General features: G+C 32.7%; 3 protein-coding genes across 6 annotated transcripts; all 3 read right to left on the bottom strand.

Annotated features, from left to right (window-relative positions):
- Positions 1–3,324: 3,324 nt before the first annotated feature.
- On the bottom strand, positions 3,325–5,640 carry LOC105792482 (protein DEHYDRATION-INDUCED 19 homolog 3). Its single transcript, XM_012621079.2, has 5 exons — positions 5,310–5,640; positions 4,949–5,091; positions 4,513–4,590; positions 3,912–4,168; positions 3,325–3,691 (listed from the first exon to the last, which is right to left on the bottom strand). The coding sequence occupies exons 1-5, from the start codon at positions 5,383–5,385 to the stop codon at positions 3,583–3,585; spliced, it is 663 nt and encodes a 220-aa protein (XP_012476533.1). The 5' UTR covers positions 5,386–5,640; the 3' UTR covers positions 3,325–3,582.
- Positions 5,641–10,029: 4,389 nt separating this feature from the next.
- Positions 10,030–12,600, bottom strand: LOC105792481 (exonuclease DPD1, chloroplastic/mitochondrial). 4 transcript variants are annotated; one of them, XM_012621075.2, is made up of 4 exons: positions 12,307–12,600; positions 10,842–11,501; positions 10,436–10,641; positions 10,030–10,343 (listed from the first exon to the last, which is right to left on the bottom strand). In XM_012621075.2, the coding sequence occupies exons 2-4, from the start codon at positions 11,477–11,479 to the stop codon at positions 10,129–10,131; spliced, it is 1,059 nt and encodes a 352-aa protein (XP_012476529.1). In that variant the 5' UTR covers positions 11,480–11,501; positions 12,307–12,600; the 3' UTR covers positions 10,030–10,128. The 4 variants fall into 4 exon arrangements, with proteins under 4 accessions (XP_012476529.1, XP_012476531.1, XP_012476530.1 ...); XM_012621077.2 differs by having other exon boundaries at positions 12,426–12,600; XM_012621076.2 differs by having other exon boundaries at positions 12,173–12,310.
- A 3,000-nt stretch (positions 12,601–15,600) lies between these two features.
- On the bottom strand, positions 15,601–17,068 carry LOC105792480 (uncharacterized). Its single transcript, XM_012621071.2, has 5 exons — positions 16,734–17,068; positions 16,558–16,645; positions 16,396–16,466; positions 16,026–16,082; positions 15,601–15,938 (listed from the first exon to the last, which is right to left on the bottom strand). Exons 1-5 carry the CDS (start codon positions 16,842–16,844, stop codon positions 15,810–15,812), a joined length of 456 nt encoding a protein of 151 aa, XP_012476525.1. The 5' UTR covers positions 16,845–17,068; the 3' UTR covers positions 15,601–15,809.
- Between the last annotated feature and the right edge of the window lie 1,264 nt (positions 17,069–18,332).

Below are 18,332 nucleotides of genomic sequence, written 5' to 3'. Positions count from 1 at the left end.
ATACATAAAATCTTTAAACGACACTATCTCTTGCTTTAACGGCAGGAGTGGTTGCTAAAAGCCTCCCTTAGAATCTCTTTAAATACCTCCAAATTTTGCCCCATATCGAACGCCATTTTGGCCAAACAATCAGCAATGCTATTAAGCTCCCTGGAAATGTAATATATGACCCAACTTCTAATGTTGCCTAAACGTTGATGAATTCTTCTAATAAAAGTAGAATTTGAAACCTATAAACATAATATTTATCTTTTTAATATATTATATATGACATGTTTTTTAAATTTAAAGATTTTGTCTTTTTACATAAATCTCACCATGATCCCAAATCCCAATACTATTTCACTGTCTAGAGCACCATAATTTAACTAGCTTAAAGAAAAAAAACTATTTAATTTTCAATTTCTTTATTTAGTTTTTCCCCTAAAGGAAATAAAAAAGTTTATTTTTTATCAAATATTCTTGAAGAAAACTACGCTAACTGGCCTTTTGTACAAATATTATTCTACAATAAAATTAATTTATTTTATTATTTTTTATGAATTTTAAAATTACTCCATATTCAATATGAAAATTGAACTCTCGACCTCTACTTAAAGTAGGAAAGACTTTCATCACCTCACTTACATCATTTTAATACTCATGATGTAAAAATATTATTAAAAAGTAGGATGAGATTATATGGTATGTAACTATCAATTCATCCTTAAAATTGAATATAACCATGATGTAAACATATTATTAAAAGGGTAAGATATAGGGATGTGAAAAAAAAAGTGAAAGTGGTTTTGACTTTTGATTTTTTTTCCCCTTATTTTTCACCTCCTATAAGTCTATATTATGAAAGAAAATCTCTATCAAATTTCCTTTTCTTAATGAAAATTGGGTTTGACTTATTTGCTCATTCATCGACAGAGAATTCTTTTCTGTATTAAAAAGAAATTAAAAAAAAGAAGATAATGGGAATTTGCTGTGTTTTGGCTGGCAAGAAAATAAGGTGGGGTTGAATTTTTCCCGAGAAAATAATGGTGGGGCTGAGAGAAAGCTACTTGTTGTTTAGGTGAGGATTAAGATTACCAAAGTCAGGGGTTGCTTGTTTAAGACAAATTAACAAATTTATATTCTTTTTCATAAAAAAAACATTTGTTTATTATTTTTCTTGTATCAAATTATTCAAGAAACCTAATGGATAAATCTAAAAATATACATAAATTTTAGTATATACAATGTGATAAATAAATTTGAATTTTTAATTATATATAAAATTTATTTTAATTTAATTTTAGTAACTTTTAACATAATATTATTTACGATTACGAATTACATATATCAACAAATATTTTAAAATATGTATAATTAAATAAAAATAAAATTTCATATATATATAATTAAATTAAATCAAAATTTATATATCATGTTATTTTCATCACATTATTGTTTCTTTTCTTTATAATCATAGTCCACCTAGTGGAAATTGCAAGCTGCCTCTCACTAATTTCCATATATATTATATCTTTGACTTTGTATGTATGAACTAAAACTGGGATGATAATTTAGCAAGAAAGATATGAAATAAAAATTTAAGAAAAAATAAAGAAATCAAAATATTGGGTTATATTATTTTGTATTATTATTATATTTAGAATATTTTGGATATATTAAATAATTTATATTGAAGGGTAGCTAGCCTAAACTTTGTGGGAGTAGTTGTCTTCCTCTTTAATGGAATTTAGTGGAATAAATATCTCAAATTTTTTAGATAAAATAAAATAAAAAAGGGAAGAAAAATCAAGGCGTTTGCTGACTTGGCCATGTGCTTGTGGGGCCTACTTAGGGTTAGCCACTTATCTCAAACTCATGTGCAAGGCAAAGTGGGCATGCAAATGCATCAACGTTCAAACAAGCAAGTGGATGGATTGTTATGATTCTTCAAATGTGGCTAAAATTTGTTCATTCCTTCTTATAGCCTTTATAGATAGCATTACTTCTTTCTATTAATCAATCTATGGGTTTTAAGGATTGTTCCAGTCCTGTGGACACTTGAATAATTTTGTTCGTTTTTATTGGAACTTTGCATTGTTTTCATTTCATCACATGGTTTAGGCTGGGCTAAAGTATAGTTTTTAACTACGTAATAAGTACTTCTTTTTTAATCGTGTTTGGTGTTTAAAGTTTTGGTACTAAAATTATTTTTAATATGATCGTAAGTATTCTCATCAGTTTTACAGCTTAAAATTATCTCTGTTCGAATCGAAATGATATTTAAATAATTCCACTTTAATATAATAATAGTTTCAAGATTTAAAATCAATCCAAATACAATCAAAATGAGGATGCTTTACTCTTACCAAAAAATATGTCCTGTCTATTTAATTTTAAAAAGTTACAAAAAAAATCATTAAACTATTTAAAGTTTTCATTTAAGTCATTGAAGTATTAAGTTAATTTTTTTTATTATAAAAGGTCTGGGTAACGAGCTCCAAGCGATGATTCAACGATTGGTAGGTGAATTAGTACTCATCGACGAGTAGAAGAACATACTTTAAATCCAAATCAATCTGAGAATTAATGTCAAAGATTAGAGAAGAATGCTATTTGAATTTTGATTCACAAATTTGTAATATTCAAATCTATTTTTTGAAAAAAAATCAAATTATAAAAGAGAACGAGAATGGAAACTTCATTTTAGTGTAAACAATACGAACATAAAGCCATACAACAATAACTTAAAAGAGAAAATGAGGCGCTATAGGGTCTAAAATTTTCCCAAACCCAACACCACATCAAGCTCTATTTGGGTGCGTGTAAACTAGACCTGTCCATGGGCCGGGCCGGGTCAGGCCCGAAAAATTTTTTTGGCCCGCCTCCTAGACCCGGGCCCGGCCCGAAATATAGGCCTAAAATTTTGCCCAGGCCCGGCCCAGGAAAAATATCAAAAGTCCGAGCCCGGCCCATTTTTTAATAAACATTAAAAAATCTTTTAAAAATAAAAAATAAAATAAAATATTTTAAAAGTATTTTAAAATTAAAAAATAAAAATAAAAAATATATATTTATTATATTCGGGCCGGGCCGAGCCAGACCCGGGCCAAAAAATGGTGCCTGAGGCTCGGCCCATTTTTTAAACAAACCTCTTTTTTTGCCCAAGCCCATATTTCGGGCCTATATTTTTCCCCAAACCCTCCCATATTTCGGACGGGCCATCGGGCCGAGCCGGGCCGCCTGGCCCATGGACAGGTCTAGTGTAAACTTAGGTATAGAGTTTTAGCTTTTCAATGGGCTTCAACTTTTATACTTTTGGATTGAGCACGTTAGGCCGAGTAATTCCTTCCAATAATATTTATGTAATCTCCATCACTAACTCTTAAATATGTTGTTGGACAAAATAAGAACTTCAAAATAAGTCCATCATCGAACATTAAAAATTACACTCATTGCTACACCTTATTTCAACATTTTGCTTAATACATCATCAACATATTCACCACTAACAGCTTAACAGACCCTTGATTGAAAGTGGGATGAAGGCTCTTCCCTGAACTTGATGTCCATCAGGAACCGGTGTCCGAAATTGCAGCAGCTTTATAAGATATCATCAACAATTGTAGACAACAGCAGCCCTTGAACGCATTCACATCTCTTTGCCTTCTCTTCCTGGTCCTTAACAGAAAGGGGTGATGATTGGATAGTTCTGTCATCGAAACAAAATATCAGAAACATAAAAAGCCTAAAACCTCGATAGGAAAACACAATGTTGTTAAACATCTGCATGCCGTTTTCACTTAGAACTGAACTTTTTGAGATGTCATACCAAACAAGAAGGCTATGAAAAGATCCATTAGTAAGACTGCCTCAAGCAACCATGGGAGAAAAAAGGGACAACCGGATTTTAAAACACAGTTAAAACTTACCTTTCGGACTTATTCACGTCAGAACTTTTGTTATTTCTGCTTGTTTCAGTAGGAAACGGAGGCTGATCACTAACAAAATCATCAATCATTGGTAGAAAAAACAAAGACAACAATGGATCAGGTGCTGAATTGGATGAAGACACTATACAAGAAGAACTCCCCAAGAGGGTCTGTAGGTTTCCTTCCCTCAACTCTTTCTTCAGAAGGGAGAGTGTTGAATGAGATCCACCTTTACGTGATTTCCTCTTGCGCTGCATGTAACCACTCGTTAAGGAAACAAAAATATCTAAATCATGCCCTTACAGTGATGTAACGGTGACCAACAAAGCTAGCAATGCTACTACTACACCAAACAGGGAGAGAAGGACAGGAGACTCATCTTAAATGTCCTTTGATGATCCGAGCATCAAAGAAAAGGAACAAAGATGAAAAAAATAACAGGTAAAATTGAGAATCAACATCAAACTCTACATCTTTAGCAGACACCGATAATGATTTTAAGGTACATGGCAATATGAAAAGAAAGAACTCAAAGATACAACTTAGAGAGGAAACTTGAAAGACAATTCGTAATAAATAATAACTCAATAAACAAGGATATCTTGAATATATTTCCATGTTGTAGCGTTAAATGCGCAACCATATCAACCCCCACCCTCAATGCACAGACCGGACATACCTGTGAACCAAAAAAAACATCACAAACAGAATTTAGATTCAATGAGCACATTCAAATTGGTTAAACTCGAGCTCTTAGTCCAAAACTTAATAATCCAAATCATCAAAATCCATAAGTACTCAACCATCAAAAGACTCATTTGAGCTTTTGAGGCAAAGGCTTAAAATCTGAACTACCAGGGGCCATAACAAACAAACCCCTTAAAATTCAAAGCTTAACTTAGTTAAGTGAACTATGCTACTTTGAACAAAATCTTAAAGGGTGATGAAAAAAAATAAGAAATCAATATACCCATCTTGCTAGTAAAAATATATAAAAGGGCAGTGAGGAATAAATAAATAAAAGAAAGAAAAAATACCCCATTTTTAGCCTCCACAGGATGCTCATCATCAATGTGACAGCACAAGCCAACGATATCGAAATACTCTGAACAAAAAGGGCATGGAAATTCCTCTCTTATATCATCTTCTTCATCTATTTCTTCAAACCCCATTAACATATCTGCATTTTAGACCCATTTCCAAACATCAAATCATTTTCAATAAAAAAAATAGGTAAAAAAAATTCGTCCTAAAAATCTAATCTTCTTGTAATCAATTTAAGTCGAGTTACTTCCTTTCCCTTAATTTTCCACCGTACACAGCTAAAAAAAAATCAAATATATGTATTTAATCACAAAATGGAAGTGCAAAAGAAGATGGGGTTTTATTAAAGCTTACTAGATCGTGATTCAAGAGATGATTGATATCTCTTAGAAGCTGAAGAAAGACGAACACTCCATGTATCAGCATCCATTTCTAAATCACCCTCTTTTTTTTATTATTTTGGACCCAAAGTGTAAACAATAATTTCTGGAGTTAAACCTTGAATTGTTTAGAGCTCTGATCTTAGATTTTTTTTTTAAAAGTAAATCACTGAATAAATAAAAAAACCAAGAAATTACAGAGTATGAAGGTAGTTAGGTCTTTGGTGTTGGATGTGAGTGTGAGGAAGAAGCTGATTCCTTTGGTTCCCCTTTGGAGGTGAATTTCATCGACAAAAAGGTTTTCCCATTTATCAACTCTTGGCCTTTTATAGCACAGTTTTTTTCTATTTATTTAAATGGGTAAACTCATAAATTGTCATTAAACAAAGGTTAATATTACAATTTGGTCACTTAATACTTATAAAGCTATATTATGGTTTCTATATTATTGTATTGTTACATTTAAGTCACTCTTTTGTTAACTTCGGTAACCCACTTAATGAAAACATGATGTATATGCTTTCATCGTTATTGTTTAAAAATACTGTGAAAAGTTAAAATGTTTATTTTAAACGTAATGTTATAAAGTAAAAAAATTAATTTAAATCATATTAAAATTTATGATAACACATTATTAATATTATGATTTATGAAATATAAATTTTAAATACTTTTAAATAATTAATATAATTTATTTGTAAAATTTAATTTGAATATATAAATCATATTTATAATTTATAGTTAATATAAATGCATAGCAAATGGTTAAATTTTCATTTTCTGGTTTGTTTGAAAAATTCAGAAAAGAAATAATTAATTAGTCTAATATTTGAATTAGGGGTGTAATCAAGTCGAGCCAAGCTTGAATATTGTTAAGTTCAAGCTCGAGCTTGATCGAACATCTATTTTTAAGCTTGAACTCGGCTTGAGATATAATCAAGTTACTCGAGTTCGATTAAACTCGTTTACCAAATTTTGTACTCAAGCTCGAACTCCATTCAATGATTAAGTTTAGGGTTAATAAAATATATTAAGGGCAATAACTTAATTTAATAATATAAAAATATAAAAAACTTGATAAAACATGCAAGGTGTTTGGGTCAAGTATTACCAAGCTCGAATTCGGTTTGATCGATAGCTCGAGCTTAAGTTCAGCTCGATAATTAACGAATCAAGTTTAAATTTTTTTAATCGAATTCGAGTAGCTTGAGAGCACCAACACCTCATTTACGCCCTATCCCCAATCTCTACATAATTGTACATTTAGTAAATAAGTGTATTAATAGATTTCCCCCTCAATCTAATCCATGCAACTGCTCTGTCTACTGTTTCGTTGTCTCCATATAAAGTTTATAGGAGCGTTCTATGGTAGCTTCAAAATAAGAGTTATGAGAGATTTCCCCTTCAAACACGCAATAGCCCACTGAAACTCTTGATTCCATCTACTGGTCGTTCTGTTAATATTGCAAAGCTTAAGGACTTCTCCCCAAACTTTCTTCAAATATTCACAATCAAACAACAGATGATGTCTTATCTTTTCAGCCAATTTGCAATAACTATCAATGTTAACCCCATGGATTGGAGCCTCACTTTTATAGGTAACCAAAGAATTCTATGCCATGGAACCTTACCATCTTTCTGTCCTTATTTTTGTCCTGCTAACAAGTTTAAGCAATAACTAGCTTTCTCTCCAACTCCTAGAATCACTCTCCAATTCCAACTTTTATTACGAAAAGAAGAAACATGTCACAAAGACCAATCTTTCAAGCTTGCAGCTAAGTTATTTATAATGATCCCTGGATAGCTTCAATACGGTTAATCATATAGCATGGTTTCATATTTCAAGATTTTTCAATCCAAGCCCCCCTTTTGATTTGGGCTTACAAATTTGTCCTCAATTGACCCTTGCACCCTTGGGGCCTCGTCTTTTCTCTGATTAATAGATTGAAGTACAGCTTTTGGCAACAAAAAATTGTCTACATAAAAAATTCTGAACTTGACCGGATAAATTGCATCCTCCCTGCATAGCTTAGATGTTTGGCTGAACAAGAATAAATACAAGTTGAAATCTTAAGGGAGAAGAGTCTCTTAGTCACAAAAGGAACACCTAAGTATCGTATAGCCAATTTCTCTATCTTAAACCCAGTGATATGATGTATTTCATGTTGGAAAAATACGAAAGTGGTGCAGGACCAAATTTTAAAAATTTTAATACAACTTAGAATCAACTCGATTCGTTAAGAACTATAAATCATTGATAATTTAGTACCTAGATTCATTTTGATCTGTTTCCACAAGCTGGAAAAGCTTATTTGTGGTCAATCTCTAACTGTCGACAATAAGTTACACTCCTTGATAGAAAGATCATATGTCGTGTTGTAGAACTTGAAATTAGGTAATTCAAAATTGCTGTGAAGACAACTTGATGATTTATTATTTGAGAACAAAAATAACACAAAAAGGAGGTCAAAATATTTTAGGAAGTCGAAGTTAATCCTATGAAACTAATCTTGAACTTCCCATAGGGAAATCCATTGCTTTACAAAAATTATCATATTTCAAGTTCAAGTTATTCAAAAACTGTTTCAAAGATAACTCAAAGCTATAAGATTTGGGAACTAGAATCATGAAAAAAGCTGGCCAAATTTGACCTTATGGAATTTTACGAGATTAATTTCAGATTCTCACATTACTTCAATTTTTACTTTCAATCGGTTGGATCTTTTCCGCTACTTTCTAACACATTGATGGGTGTCAAATCGATCAAATATAAATTACCATACCTAAAACCAAAATTAAATTAATAGTATAGGGAGGAGGGTCAATCGCACAAAGACTGGTCTATCCAGATTTGTATTTCATTATAACTAAAATGTGTCGCTAGTATTTTTGTGCCACGACTCATGCTAACCTGTACATAATAGAATGGAGGATTAAATATGGAAATAAACAAATAATAGAAATTAAATAAAGAAAATAACGAAGTAGAAATAAGTAAAATGAAATTAAAACTTAATAAACCAATCAAATGAAAGCTCTAGCTTCAAGCTGGATTTTGATTCTAGCTTCAAATCGAGTCCGAAAAATAGTTTTTCTCCTCCAATCGATAAGTCGTTTATAGAGATCGAAGAACAATCTAATTCGTCCGCAATGACAAATTAACTGTGAGAATAACCCGACAACTAACCCTCACCAAGTGAATAACCTTAAAAGCAACTTCCATAACTTAATTCCTCAGCAGCCTTGCAAATTAGAAGAATCCAACTCAAATCAAGAGTCTCAACTATGCGGGCCGTTTAAACTTGATCGTTAACTCTCTTGACGGATCCAACCACTCATTCAATTGGTAACGTATGTTTGTTATTCAGTAAACTGAATATGCCAATTACGAATTGTATCGATTCACCAACTGTTTGTTGTCCAACACTGAATCAGGGGGCACCCTTCTCAAAATGATGCTAAAATGATGTGTGAGGCGGCTGAGTTTATTTCCTGAATTGAAGAATTAACGAATACCAACGTGGAAAGTATATGTGAGATTTCAAATCTCACAATTGAAACACCGTTTTAATTACCGGTATTTGGCTAGATTAAATCTAGCTACTCATTATCAAAGAACAAAAAAAGGAAATAATTATAAAGGAAATTCTATTGAAAAATAAAAGTAAAACAATGTTTCTGAACTGGGCATCCTTCATCCTAAACTATATATATACAACAACAATGATAAATATGACGACTAGGTCTGGTATAAATGTTATTGTCAGTGTAGAAGGACATGAGTTTGAGTGCGCTGAAGCGCATTATCCTCCTATTTATAGGTTGGGAGGAGCTATAGGTAGTTCTAGACATTCTATAAAAAAAAGCAGATATGATTAGAACCTATAAAAGATTGTTCAAAATAATAAATAATAAATAATTTTAAAAAAAAGTTTTGTACGCCAACTTGAGCTCTCATGCCAAATTTTTCATGCAATCCACATATCAACTTGTTTTTCGGCACATTGAATAATTTTTGTGCCTACATAAAAGATGATCAATTAAGCGCATTATCACTCATGAATCGCACGTCTAGTGGACATTATTCCAAACCCTAAACACAGGCCCTAACTCAGAACTTCATAAAAAAACGATTCTGATCAGACTGCATCTCTTTTAATCGAACGAGTGAAATTACAAATAAAATAAATAGTTTAATGTTTTCTAAATGATTTGTTTGAGATATGATAGTTGGCTCCACATGACTTTATAAGGGACGCTTCCTTTAGAATTGGTGATGGAAGATAACCCTACTTTAATCAAACTAGGAACTGTTTTAAAGTAGATTTCATTATTTATATTTCGCCATTTGTGAAAGTGGTATCTAGCATTCTATAGGAAAGGTTTTAGGCGTAGAATGAATGCATAGAAGCTATATGACTTTAGCCTTGCATTTATCCTTGATGTGTTTGATAGATCAGGTTGTTATCAAGAAGCTTTGTATAATAGATTCATTCTTTAGGTCAGTACTCATAAATATAGATCTGATAACCGAACTGCGTATACAATCTCATACTTCCTCTCTTGAGCTTACTTGTTACAACATTCTTTAGGTCAGTAATCATGTGCTTTCTTATGTTGGTAAGCTCAGAGAGTAGACATATATAAGCATGAAATGGATGTTAATTTCCAAATAAACATGATTCATATAGTGATTGAATCACAAATGCAGCTTAGCATTTTATTGGTAAGAATGGAGTTTAAGGAATACAACAAACAATTAAATACAGGATAAACCACCTCGAAGCAAAGGCTCAACTCTTTTTCCTTTTATTGTTGACATATTCAAAGGCAGTGAAAGATCTTGTGACAAGATTTGGGAGTGTGAGTTTCAAGTCAAATGTTAACATCTGTAGAATCATTGATAAGGTTCTTACATCAGACATGGCTCTGTGTGCTGAACCAACTAATGGGATCTTGTAGTGCTCTCGAAGTGCTTGTAAGGATATTCCCGAAGGGAGGTTGGACCCTGTGGATAAAAAGGAATTTGATTTCAATATCAAAGCTTTTAACTTACAGCTAAACCATATCAACAAAAAATGGGAGGGAAAAGAGAGAGACCTCCGGACTTCATCAGTTCACGGGCGAGAGAAATGGTGTCCATAAACAACCAATTCGGAGGAATCTCGTATGAGCAACGACTGAATTCATTGATTAAAAACGGTAAATCAAATGCAAAACTATTGTGAGCACCCCACAATACATAACCCCCAGGTTTCTGACGGCTTTTTATAAACTGCAGCAGGATTGGTATTAGTTCCTCCATCCTACAAAAGGTCCATACGGCACATCCTGTTATAAGCAAAACCTAATAATTTGGCTTTAGATGCAATTAGCAGTTCGCCAATGTCATTATCCAGCAATCAATGGGGGAAAAGTTTCAAATTTAACCACTACCACTACCTAGTAAACAAATTTTCTCGTTTTGATTTCATAAGTGGTGGAAGAAACCCAAGAAATACTGTACCTTGGAACATCACGCCTACAAACCATGTTGCTTGTGATGCCATGAATATGAGAATTTGCAACATAGCATCCGGGATTAACCAACGTCTGGAATGTGCTGTTTTCACCTCCTGCCAGATCCTGAAGAGCTATCTCGATGATTCGGTCATCTTTTCTACTAAGGCCCGAAGTTTCAGTATCATAAATGATAAACGTTACAAGGTCAGCTAAGTCTTTGTTCTCTGCAATCATCTGTTTAATACCACAGTACTCAATCTGTTGATGTTTACTTGTTTCATCTGCTTTATTTAAATTCAATGCAGTGCTTGTTGACACCTTTTTATCTACAATTTTACGCACAAGGTTACTTGGTTTAGCAGCCTGGTTAGTCTTGTTTCTTCCACCTGTTTTTGTTGTCATAGGCCTTCTAATCCATCTTCTTCTGTAACCTCCTTGAACCCCATACTTGGAAGCAAGTGGCTTGAGGCTCGAACTATTTACATGACTGCAACTTATATTGCGGAAGCTTTCCCAACAAAAGTTAGCTAAGCCATGGATACTGCCTCTGGGGGCTTGCAACATTGAAAAGTAAATGGCAGCGGATCTCATCTGAATTTGATCTATAACAAGGCGAGGTTTTAATGGATAATTATACCACATCAGACAAACAATGGACTCCAACCTGAAAATGAAGAACAGTTGAATTAGTAAAATAAGAATAACAGATAAAATCTCAACCATATCAAGCCTCAAAAAGATTTAAGTTCATTACATAGTCAAACTAAGACCCAAAAGAAAAGGTCCCTACATGATCAAATTAAGACCCAAAATATGAAAACCCAAGTATCACTATGATAATGAACCAAAACCCTTAAAACCTTGAATAAAGGAGCTGAGGGGAAACCTTAACAAAACAAGTTTCAATGGAGAAGTTTACAGATCAGACATTACTGAAAACAATTGAACAAGCCATCAAGGAGTGAACTTCAACCCTAAATTTGCACCAAAAAGTTAAAATGGGGTTTTTTTTTTTTTTACACAAAAAACTGAACCCAATGATAAATGTTTGTTCGTCTGACATCAATACCACAATTAATGGCGAACTGTTACTTTGGCTCTTAACAAAACAAGACTAACTATTTAATCAAATAGCACAATCTAAATGAAGTTAATGCAACCATGCTCTGAAGGGGGGAAATAAGAACAAAACTTCAATGTCTTCACAAAATACAAATTCAGAGATTCGCTCCCCCCCCCCCCAAGAAAAAAAACCCCTAAAATTTGAATTCAAAATCTTAGTTTTTTTTTTCTCTTCTGTTATCCATTGAGAAGCAACTTTTTTTTTTCTTTTACCAAGCTCGATTGTGAGTTCTTCTACTTCCCTTCGCATTTCTCAAAACATAATAACATCAAAACCTTTCTCTTATATCCTTTCAATTTCCAAGCAACCAAACACATGAGAGGGAGGGAGAGAGAGAGAGGCGTGCCTTGTGCAGGGAGTGATTCGAGACGTGAAGCAACGCGCATTACGTGTTCGAAAAAAAGTTCCAAACACACACTTCTGAAAGTGAGAGAAAGAGATTTTCCTTTTTTCAGTTTTTCTTACCTGGAGATAGAAAATGGGGTTAGCCCCTCGTCTTGAGGTTGAGGGATGGTGGAGGAGTGGGCTTTCGGCTTTCAGTTGAAGTTGAGCCCCATCATCACCTATAAACTCGGATTCAGCACATTTGCATCGCCCGATCCGTACGTCTCGGGTCCTAATTTGGCTTATTAAAATTGGGATTATCGATGTGAGATTCACTTTGACTGATTTTTATTTTTATGCTGCATAAATAGACCCTAATTTAAAGCTTCAATTGCAATATACCTTCCTCCAATCTTAGCTTTATTTTAAAAAAACAATTAAATTAAACAGTTAATATGCGATCAGAAGCATTAAACCTAATTTAGACATCTTATAAAAAAAATGATATTTTCTCTTAAAATATCTGATTAGTTCGGCCTAAGATTGAGTTGGACTTAGTGATTTCAAGGCCTGCAATACATACAATGGAGGTATGAATGCAATTAGGGGTGAGCGTTTGATTGAATCAAGTGAAAAAATTTCGAGTTAATCGAATTCATGAGTCCTATTTTATCATCCTAACTTAATTTGAAATTTTTTCGAGTCAAATCGAATAAAGTAAAATTAAAAATTAAACATGTCAAATAAAAATATTATTACAGTATAATTAATTTAATGTTAGAGCACATAAATTTGAAACCATATATATTTGAATCATTAATTAGGTCCTAAAATTATTTTTTTATTTTTTATTTGAACTTTTTAATATATTTTTTATAAATATTTTTTATTTTAAAAATTATTTTGAATTTTTGTTGAGAGAGGTAAATTTGCTTATTTTCAAAATTGACAGGGACAAAAGGGTATTTACACTAATCTGTTATTCGAATTATTCGAATTATATGTTGTCAGATTCAACTCGAATCGAGTTATTCGAGTTGACTCAAATAATTCGAATAACTCGAATAATTTTACCAAAACAATAAACCATTCACGATGTTTCAAAATAAAAAAATTAAAACGTGATAACATAAAAATAAAAAACAATTAATGTAACACCCTTAACCCTTATCCGTCTTTGGAACAGGGTTACAAAGCATTATTAGACTGCTCAGATCAAATTCAAACATTTCATATCACTTAACATATTATCAGAAACTAATCATAATCACTCATATTGTCCCTTATATGAGCCCTTGAGGCCCAAAATACACATTTGAAATAAATCGGGAACTCTGAGAATTTTTCAAAAAATATCAAAAATTTTCAAATAAGCATGGGATACGACCGTGTGCCCTATTTCGAATGCCCATACGGCCTAAGACATGAGTGTGTCTCTTGACCGTGTGAGCCACACGCCCTAGCCACATGCGTGTGTGTCCCCTGCTTCTTTGAAAATTTTTGATATTTTTTGAAAAATTCTTTGAGTTCCCGGTTTAGTCCCGATTTATTTTAAATGTGTATTTTGGGCCTCGAGGGCTCATACAAAGGGCAATATGAGTGATTATGATTAGTTTATAATATGTATGTTAAATGATATGAAATGTTCGAATTTGATCTGAACAGTCCGGTAATGCTCTGTAACCCTGTTCCGGTGATAGATAGGGTTAAAGGTGTTACAATTAAAACATGATAAAAATAAAAATACACCTCAAAAGTTAAATAACAGATTTATACAAGTATATAATAATATTTTCAAAGGATTAGAAAAAACAATTATTTAAGACATACAATATAAGAAACGGCTACAATATCACTTTTCATTTAGACCCGATGATAATTGGGTCAGGTTCGGATCAGGTCAATGTAAAATTTTGAGTTTATTTTTTAGGCTTGAGCTCGATTTAAAAAATGAGCACTAAACTTAACCTAGATAAAAATGCTAAACTTGAGATCGGTTCGATCTACTGTTATTAAATTTATTTATATTATTTTTATATAAAAATATATTTAAAAAAATATAACACATCAAATAGACTAAAAATATTAAAATAAATATTTCTCACAAATTGAAAATACAATACTTAAATAACACTAAAATAGTTATAATTTAGCAAGTAAATATCTTTAAAATAATTGTAAAATTAACAATAAAATAAAATTTATACAATATTCAAATAATAACAATAAAATAATAGCAATATTACAACAAAAATTTTTACAGAAAGACTTTGGCTGTAAACGGGCCTTTTCGTTGTTGGTTGATTGATTTTGAAAACTACTATTTACATTATGATTGAGCCATCAACGCCCATACTCAGTAGTTTTTTTTTTTTTTTTGTCCCTTCTTTCAAGCAAAAACTGCCACAAAACAATGGCATCAAAAGAAAATGCAGCTTGGTGTTGCCAAGGTTGAAACCCAGATGATGATGATAAACTTGATTTTGTTGAATTATGAGTATGAAGATGATCTTTGCAACAATACTTTGATGGCCAGAACCCAAATAACCTCATCTTAATCCATCAAAATCGCCACTGGGCTTCTAACCACCATTTTTTCTTGCTGAATGCTGATGAGAGTGATGCCCAGAAACCAAATTGGGGTTTGTATTTTATTGGTAAAAAACTTTTTCAGTCCCTCTTCATTTCAAAATTCAGTAAATTAGTTCCTTTCAAAAAAATTGCAATTTAATTTTTATCAAGTAACAATAACAGTTCATGTTTCTCATTTTGACCATGATTGATATAATAATAAATTTAACCATTAATGTTCATATTTTGTCATTTTGACCTTAATTCTTAAACATTCAACAAATTCAATCTCACCATTTTATCGGATAAATTTATTAAATTAAGGGTAAATTTACAAAATATATAAACTTTAAGGACTAAATTTATTATTATATCAATCAAAACCATGTATAATTGATAAAAAACCATTAACATCGTAATTAATTATCCTTATTACTCACTTTCGAAATTGATAGAATTAAATTGTTCTAAATTTTGAGAGGGATCGCTTTGGTAAATTTCAAAATTGAGAGGGGGATTGCAGGGTTCTTTTACCTATTTTATTCTTTCGTTCAAAATGTATCAAATATTAACATTTACACCCAAATATATGCCACCCAGAAATTGTTTTACTGGCACAAAAACCTGTTTTAATTCCTAATTGCATAAAGCAAATTGGTGCTTGAAAAGCAAACCACCTGCAGTATCGAGTGCCGTTTCCATTACAAGCAGCAAAAAGTAAAAGAGCTAAAAACAGAACACACCATTGATGCCAATGCCAATTATCACACCGATTTCTCTAAAATTATTTTAAAAAGGTTCAGAAATTCCCAAGTTCCACAAGGTCCTAATTGGCTAAAACTAAACAAACCCTCTATTTCTCTAATGAAGGAAATTAGGCCTTACAAGCTCATTGGATTACCTAAGACAAAGGGAGGTTGAATGCTAATGGCTACCTCGCGTTTACATTTGTTCTTAAGTCTTAGATGCCGTGAAATGCGCCTTCTTCGTCTCCGTGAGATCAGTGTTGACGTTGAAGCTCATACCATCTCCGCTGCCGACCATATCGGCGAACATCTTTTGCAGATCCTCCAAACTAACCCCCTATGTATCCCACCAATTTATCAATTAGACTGTCGATGATATCATACATTACATATACAACATTTAAAAGGAAAATCAAGGGATCACCTCGTCTTTCACATTGTTCATCATCGAGATCATCTCTTGCATAAAGTCACAGAAGTCCTGCTTGCAAAATTTACAAAGTTCAGGGAGGAAAAAGATTTGATCTTAGCAAAATTAAATAAATATTAAAATATGCTCCAAGTCATTGTATATTTAAAATTTAGTCCCTTTACTTTTCAGAACTGATGTTATAATGAACTTAGAGGAAGTCCAATAGTACTAAGAAATGGAGTTGCATTTTTAAATCCAAAAGATTGAGGACCAAATTATTGCAAGTAAAAGTAAGAGGACTAAACTCAAAATGTAAGAAGAGTTCAAAGACCTGGAGCATGTTTTAACCTGTAAATAAATATACATGTATATTTTTACGCACTTGGTCATCATCTTCCAAGGGATCGTAGAGACTGGCGTCATACATTGATCTCTTGGACCCGTTTGAGAGAACTGTGAAAAAGCGAACGGCCAATTTGATGGACAAATAAGGTGATAAAATTCGACGGCGATAGCATTAGAGGGAGGGATTCGACAATGTTACCGGAATAAGCTTCTTGGATTTGCTGAAACCTGAGTTTCGCTTCGCCGGCGACCGCCGGATTTGTGACGTATCTGTCCGGGTGCCATTTCTTCCAAAAAAAGGAAAAATAAAACGTCAAAAAGAATACATTAAACGGTTTTAGAAATTAATGAAAACCAGACAAGCTTTTTGATTACCAGAGCAAGCTTACGGTAAGCAGCACGGATATCGGAGAAGGAGGCGTCCTTGCGAATCCCGAGAACAGTGTAGTAACAAGATCCGCCGTGGGATTCTCCTTCCCGGTCCATCTTAGCCGTCCAAATCTTTTAGCTCTTAAGAAAAAGACAAACTATAGAAAAACCATAACTTTAATGAGATCTTAGAAACAGGAACAAAAGGTTAGGAACAAAAAAACCAATGTACTTTTTGAGAAAAACCGAAACACTAGTTTATGTTGTCGCTGTTAGGATTATTTTCAGATTTTTTTGTTTTTTCTTTTTTAGTTTGGAGAGCGAGAAAAATATCTAAGGAGAAGAAGGATAGGAAACTTCGAGAGAATTAAGCTAGATATTTTCTTGGCGGGGGTTATTGAAATGCCGCCGGATTTGGGTTTAAATTACGAGATTTGCCATTGGGCTTCGGAATCTTCTGGGTGCTTACCACGGTACCGTTTTTCTCTTCATCCTATCCGTCACTCTTCCCTTCCGTCACGTAAACAACTTTGGATCCGATTTAAGACTTCTTTAATGTTCGCTTAAACTTGAAATTTTAAAGGGTTTATATAAAAATATTATATCCGTTTAAAGCTCTGAAATTTGGACAAAATACAAAAAAAAAAACCCTATTTTTTAAAATTTACCGAAATCGGCCCGGTATTTTATTATTTATCGAAATGGGTCATTTTTCTCGAAACCGCGTCCACGTCAGCGCGATGTCAGGGGACGTGTCAGAACATCGCGTCCACGTCAGCGCGTTTTGCTTACGTGGACACAAATCGTGCCTATGAGGACGCGATTTGCTGACGTGGATGAACAGTTTATATTTTTTAGCTTGGAAAACTTTGAAAGGCCATAACTTTTGGCTCGGTTGTCCGATTGAGACGATTTTTTTTATTTCAAATAACTTTTCATCGAAAAAGATCCTTTTTTGCCCCTAAATTTCGATTTTTTCGATTTAAAATTGAATTTTGAAACATTCAAATCATTATTTTCCTTATTTATTTGAAGTAAACACCAGATTTTTTTTACAGAATTGTTGTATTATTTTTCTGATTTGACACGTGTATGGAATAGGTCCGATAAATCGTTAGAACGTAGTAATATAATTAAGATAATAACAGTATTTCTATAATGTGTCAATTAATTAGTTTAGCTTAGTTGGTTAAGATGCTTGTTCTTTTCCCTTAGTACCTTTGTTCAAATCTTGTTGGTAACAATTTTGAATCTTTTTTGTACTTATTGCTATTGATATAATATTGAAGAGTTAATTGATTTAAAAAATAAATACAAGTGCAAAAAGATTCAAAATTTATTTTTTCAAAATACCAAAAAAGTCCTATATTTTTAAAATTTATCGAAATGGGCCCGGTATTTTATTTTTTGACCGTTGGGTACTGTTCACGCGCGAGCTGAAATCGCGTACCCTGACATCGCGCTGACGTGGACACGATTTTCCGAAAAAAGGACCATTCCAGTAAATAATTAAAAAATGGGCCCATTTCGGTAATTTTTAAAAAAAGGGGCTTTTATTGGTAAATTGCCCTTGAAATTTAGGAAGGTTGTACACGTAAAATATAA

The sequence above is a fragment of the Gossypium raimondii genome, chromosome 8, assembly GCF_025698545.1.
Source record: "Gossypium raimondii isolate GPD5lz chromosome 8, ASM2569854v1, whole genome shotgun sequence".
Classification (NCBI taxonomy): Eukaryota; Viridiplantae; Streptophyta; class Magnoliopsida; order Malvales; family Malvaceae; genus Gossypium; species Gossypium raimondii.
Note: the sequence above shows the minus strand (reverse complement) of the source record. Positions and strands in the feature narration are given on the sequence as shown.